Below are 6168 nucleotides of genomic sequence, written 5' to 3' on the forward strand. Positions count from 1 at the left end.
AAGAATTGTTTATTTAACAGTGCTGTGGCTCCTGCTGCTGTTGGTTGTTGGTTCACAATAAGTGGAGCAGCCAAACAGATTGTACCCTGTGGGAATAAATTAGCTTCACTAAACTGGGCCAGGGTTTTCTAAGATGAACTGACTTTTTGATCCAATAAAAACTCGCTTGGTTTGTTGCTAAGGGGAGGTTTCTTATCTTTTAGGTACAGTTGAGCCTGAGCCAAATTTCCATTTCTCTTTTTGATGTTTAGTTTGACTGTTGCTGTTAAATTACTGCTCTCTGTGCAACATTTCATCATATCATCTTTGTTATTTTTTTCCCCAATAATCTAAGTTTTCTGCTTTATCTGTCCTCCTTCTCCGACCTGTATGGTTGGGTTGAGGACGATGGAGATATTCTGAATATTCATCTTGGTGTCGGCCTCCCTGGCGATGACGTGGTCCATGTGTGTGATGAGCCAGGAGAGAAGAAGTCGGCTGTCCGGCGGCACCTCGGTCAACAGCCTCTGGAACTCTGTCACCTTCTCAGCCTCCACCTGCCGACCGCAGGCGTCCTCGAAGCGCTGCGCCAGATCTCGACCCAACGGGTTCTCAGGCAGCTCGCGGAGGTACTGCTTCAGTAGACTGGCAACCGTGTGAGGGTCGTACTCCTCCAGGCAGGGGCACTCCTCACGGTCGTACGCCGCTTTCAGTTCATCAACTTTGGACTTCATACCTTGATCAATCACACACACAGATTAGATTAATCGACAAACTAGTTTTTCACTTTTTGCATATAACAAAACTTTTTTCACAAGAAAAAAAATATATATATATAAATAAATAAATAAAAATCAACAACATCCCAAAGTTTCTATACCTGACACTCGGTAGATACCCTCACACTTCATGCCGTAATTTTCAATGTAGTCCACACATTCTCTGAAGATGGCTGGCAGCTGAATGCCATCATAGAGAGCTGTCCTCTTGACAGCTTCAGCCAGAGGAGCTCCAAAGATTGGCCTGAAGGTGGGGATCTCCACTGGAACTGGCTCTGCCTCCGTGGTTGGTTTCTTCTTCTTCTTCTTCTCTTTCCACTGTTTCACCACATCTGCGGCCGTCAGGTCCTTAGATTTCTTATCCTTGGCCTTGTCCTCCTTGGGGCCCTTCTCCTTCACCTTGAAGTCCTTTTCTTTTTTCTTGGAGAAGCTCGGCTTCTTGAACACATGGATTCCTTTGGAACGCTTCATCTTGGACGGGCTCTCGGCCTCATCTGCTGAACTGTCCTCCTGGAAGGCAGCGTAGCCTTCCGCTGTCAAAGTAAAGAAAGAGTAAGAAGAGTCAGAAATAGGGTAAGATCTGAGAGAAGAAACAACCCTGTTTTCTTATCCTCCTCTTCTGACAGAACTATGATAGCAGTGAAATAGTAACAGGAAGAGAGATGTGTGAGAGAGAGAAGATAGCAGAGGAGGGGGAGAATGGGGACTTAGAAAAGAGGTCAACCACCGATTTAGCATAGCTCCCACTGCACCTTACGCCTCTCCTCTCCAGAACCAGCTCGATTTAAATATTTTTCCTCAGAGCACACAGCTACAGGATAGTGTCAAAGACAGTTAACAGCCTCTACACAGTTTTTTACTCCTCCAAATTATCTCTACTCTGGGTTTCCCCCAGAACGGGCACAGTGTATCACACCACTGCCTGAGACACACCTTCACAGAGCTCTCTGGGTGTGCCCTGAAACTGCACATCTCTTCCTCTCTCCCACCGTACTCTGGTGTGGGAGCTAAATACAGACATGGAAAAATCCTGATACAAAGTAGACACAGGGGCTGACAACTACTAAGTGAAAAACATTTTCAGTAAAGGATGATTTTTCACTGCTACAGGCAACAACAGCCAACAGGATGGAAACATGCGAAGCCCTTCCTTTACTCAACAGCTACAAGTGAGGAGGCATTCAGCAACACTACAATGGCATTCAGTTCTCAGCTGCTCTATTGTCAAGTGTCACTGTCTGTCGTGAATAAAACAAGCATGTAGCTTTACCTGAAATCAGGCTAAAAACTCAAAGATTTCTATTAAGTTTGGAGCATATCCCTCTGGCCAACAGTTTTACTAGAAGTCACCTTAACGTATTCTCAATTCAATTCTGTTTTTTTTCCAGAGCTTTCTGGTCCAGAGGTTGACAAAATGTGACCATGTGCTAAATTTTTTTTTGTCATTTTTGGCCATTTCCAGGTTCAATAATCAAGTTACAGGATCATTTCTTACTCCTTTTCTCCTTCTTCTTGAATTTGTTCTTCTTCTTGCTGTGCTCTTTGTCATCATCTGAGACGTAGGCGTCAGGTGCCTCGTGATGATGGCCATCATGAGGTGGTGATGGTTCACCGGTGCGGTACAACCCGGGGAACTTTGTGGGGCTGATCTCCTCAGAGCTGGGGGTGCGCGCCACGCCCCCTGGGTGCTCAGCCCTGCGCTGCTCAGCGGGGCTGCTGCTGGGGGGCAGGAAGCACTCGGTCATGGCTGCTCTGGCCTTATCACTCCTCTGGCTCGGGGCACATCACCTCTCCATCCCACCTGCAGTGAACAGAATAATAAGATACTCACACAATACAAAGCAGAGCTCTCAGGTAATCTCAAGGGAGTGCAGATTCTGCTTAGATCAGAGCCGGTCTACATCTTTTCAGTTGATATCCAGGTATTATTTATCTGACAGTAGTCTGCTGACTTTTATTAATATAGACCACATTTGAACTAAAGATGATATAGTGAACTGAACTTGGAACACCAGCTTTCCAGTCCTTTTTAATCATATAAACTTTTAACTAATCTATTTAAAGATGTTTGGAATTGTTTTGGTCCAGTCAGCATATGTACTACAATCGTATATGACTCAACTATGTTTTGTGTAGAGAGGACTCGCACACAAAAGGGAACGCAATCTCAATGGGTTTATCAGATTAAATAAAAGTTTGCCAGTGCTCTATACAGCAAATCAAAGTTGTAATAATATAAAATATGACTTAATAGAAGTTATAATTGTTGACAAATACACTACATTAATAAATACTTCAAAATTTTCAAATTCAAAAAGTGTTAAAAGCCATTATTACATGTTTATTATGCACTGCTAATATATATCGAATACAGGGGCTTACAGTTAAGTGTCACTGAAAAGACAGCTTTGTACACAAAGTTCAAAAACCATGTCAGACAAGTGGACAAAGTGAAAATACAGGTTTGTGCTAAGATACGACTAACATACATTATTTCTGCATTTCTAGAACTGCAGCGGTAAAGTCCTCCCACCAGATGGGGCTCTGCCATATGAACAAGCCCATCTTCCATGTCCTACTTCTGACATCCACAGGCAGTAAAAATGAAACCACAGTCAAACTCACCAACCATAGAAGCTGTGATTTATCAGAAAGAGCCATGATGAGTGTCGATAAGCAGATATTTTTTCATCTGATGAGCTCGATGTTCACACAATCATTTGATAATCAGGAATATGAAATATTGTATGCAAATTAAAATTTAGTCCTATTTAAGATAAAACTTCTTGATCATGTCCTTGACCAGGTTAGATGGTTAACCACACCTGTCATCATATGGTCACATAAAAATAAAAATATATAAAAAATATCAGATTTTTTAGTTTTTAGTCTCACATATGAAAGAAATTGTGAACGTTTGCACGATATTTTCCTATTAACATTTTTAAATGAATGTATGTTGGGTTCCAAGAATATACTGTATATCATATATAAATATAATATTACATTAAATTATATATTTTATAGCACACATTTAATGTATTATTGCCCCTATTACTGCTCCTACTCATTGGGATAACTGCACTTTTAATTGAGTTTTCATTGTGTCCTACTGCATCAGTTTGAGATGTTTAGTACATAGGGAGGGTTAAAGGATTAATCACACCTGTCATTGAAGAGCCTATGTGCCAACTGATAACACTGTATAATGGTGATCTATGGCAATGGCGTCCAAACGTTGTCTTTCTGATTACATTTTGTGGTTTGCAGTCTGCAAGGTGCAGGTGATATTTATTGATGCTGCTCTTTTTTTCTTTTCTTTTTTTATTGTTAAATTGAGCAGAAAAACGAACTCCCAAGCTGTCACGTTATAGGCTACATGTTTTTATCACTGCAAGTGCGTAATGGGGTTAAAAAGGATAAGCTTTAACTTCCTCTGCTGTTTACTGTAAAATGTTTTTCAAACTGACAGCTAGCTGGAGATCTCCTTTTACATATTGATACTAGAAACAACTCTTAAATTGAAGTGGACAGTTTTCCTAAGAAATTACATTGTGTGCCAAGAAGATAGATGTGATAACTGATGCAACACAACAGTAACACATTAACTAACACTGTCTTTACTGAACTCTAAATATAAAACTAATAATAAAGTCTCTTTGTCTGTCTGATATCTTAATCTTCCTTCGCTGTGGGCAGATTATCCTCACGATTTTACTTGCTCTGTCCTGTTTCCAAAGGAAAACTAACCAAATACAAACACTCATATATCATCAACTAACTATTGAAGTACTCAGATTAATTTGTGTATCAATAAATTTAAGCATATTTAGACTATAATCTGTCATAAAGTAGAAGCTGTCCTCTGAATGGAAGGGCCCATATGCTAACGTTACTTCAGCTAGTTTAGCAGCTAGCTGATTAGCCAGCCTGTCCGTCACGTTTTAAACCGCTGTGTCGTCCAAACGAAACCAACATTAGAAACATAGTTAGCTACAGGTGCTAAACTCTATTTTGCAACCGCTGTACTGTCGCTGAACAAGCAAAACACAAAAGACAAGAAACTTTACCCCGCACTATCCCGTTCGGTCAATTTCAGAGTGGAGCTTCCGGCTGTCCGTATACTAAATAAACCCATCTGCGCTTGCGCTACAGCAAAAGTGCGCGATGGGTAATGTAGTTCGACATAGAATTGCCTCAGTTGCACGGAGCTCTCGCCACAAATGTACACTGTATATAGGTTTCTTGGCCAAGACTGATCTGGAATTAATGAGGGATGTTTAGGCTGTGGTATCGTTTTGATCTTAACCACGAGTTCGCTGTTATTCAAACCTGTGGACACGACAAACTGTCAAACATTGTTTTGAAAAGAAACTGTAATCTAAATTTGGTGAAACCACTTGTTATTCTGGATCATGTGTACTTTCCCAAACGCTGTGGTTGGACCCAGAGGACTGGTGGTCATTCTGACATATGAAACACATTAGCCCTCTGCAGTGGTGGTACAAGTAGCCAGCATTTACTCATCGACTACAATTTTGAGGTACTTGTACCTTACATGAGTATTTCAATTTTATGCAAATTAAAATTTATATTCTACTACATTCAGAGGTAGAGGAAATATTGTACGCTTTACTCCACTACATTTACAGCCATTGTTAAGTTACATTAATATTTTACATAAAGAAAAGTATAAGAATATAAAATACACCACATTGCTTTAAACCAGTGATCTTCAACCTCTGACTAATTACAGAAAATGTAGATGGGGTCATATTTCAGACTAGCTCTACCTTGAGCAACAATAAAATGCTGCTAACACTTTGATTTTCCAGTATTAATAATCTAATGTCAAATAGAATCAGAGAGCAGGAGAACAAGTGGCCTACTTTTGGTTTGATATTGAAAGTACATTTTGTCGATAATACCTCTGTACTTTTACTTAAGTAGGTTATTTCATGCAGGCCTCTTATTTGTAATGGATTATTTAATTAAAAGGATCTGAATGCTTCTTCCACCACTGGTCCTCTGATCTTTGTTGGCAGCGTCTGCTCCAAACCCACAGCTGCAGTAGCAAAATGAGGTCGTGACTCAATATCATAAAAAAAAGACAAACAAGGTCTCATTGTGCGTCTGGTACATTAGTCTGTGCAAACTGCTGTTGCATGCCAATTGGGAACAGAATCAGTGATAGGGCACCCCGCTGCCTTTTGAAAATGCACTGGCATTACAAAGAGCATTTGTGTGTGGCGGTGAGAGATTGGCATCAGCAAACGTTCCCTTTCCCCTCCGCTTGCATGAGACGGTCAGTGAGCACTGGAACACCTGTGGACCAGAATAGTATAATAACAACTTTGTTTTCCCAGGAAATGATGCGTTTCCTGAGTCAGGCAACACTAGGCTAAGATTA

General features: G+C 40.7%; 1 protein-coding gene across 1 annotated transcript in view; it reads right to left on the reverse strand.

Moving 5' to 3' along the window:
* The window catches only part of ralbp1 (ralA binding protein 1), a 10686-nt gene extending 5730 nt beyond the window's left edge, over positions 1–4956 (reverse strand). The window contains 4 exon segments of the mRNA XM_023410912.2: positions 134–715; positions 860–1291; positions 2254–2559; positions 4829–4956. Of these exon segments, the coding sequence (XP_023266680.1) occupies positions 134–715; positions 860–1291; positions 2254–2503 (1264 nt within the window). The 5' untranslated portion in view covers positions 2504–2559; positions 4829–4956.
* Between the last annotated feature and the right edge of the window lie 1212 nt (positions 4957–6168).

This window comes from Seriola lalandi, unplaced genomic scaffold (genome assembly GCF_002814215.2).
Source record: "Seriola lalandi dorsalis isolate HSWRI2012SDOR001 ecotype SW California unplaced genomic scaffold, Sedor1 jcf7180002054441, whole genome shotgun sequence".
In the NCBI taxonomy this organism is placed as follows: Eukaryota; Metazoa; Chordata; class Actinopteri; order Carangiformes; family Carangidae; genus Seriola; species Seriola lalandi.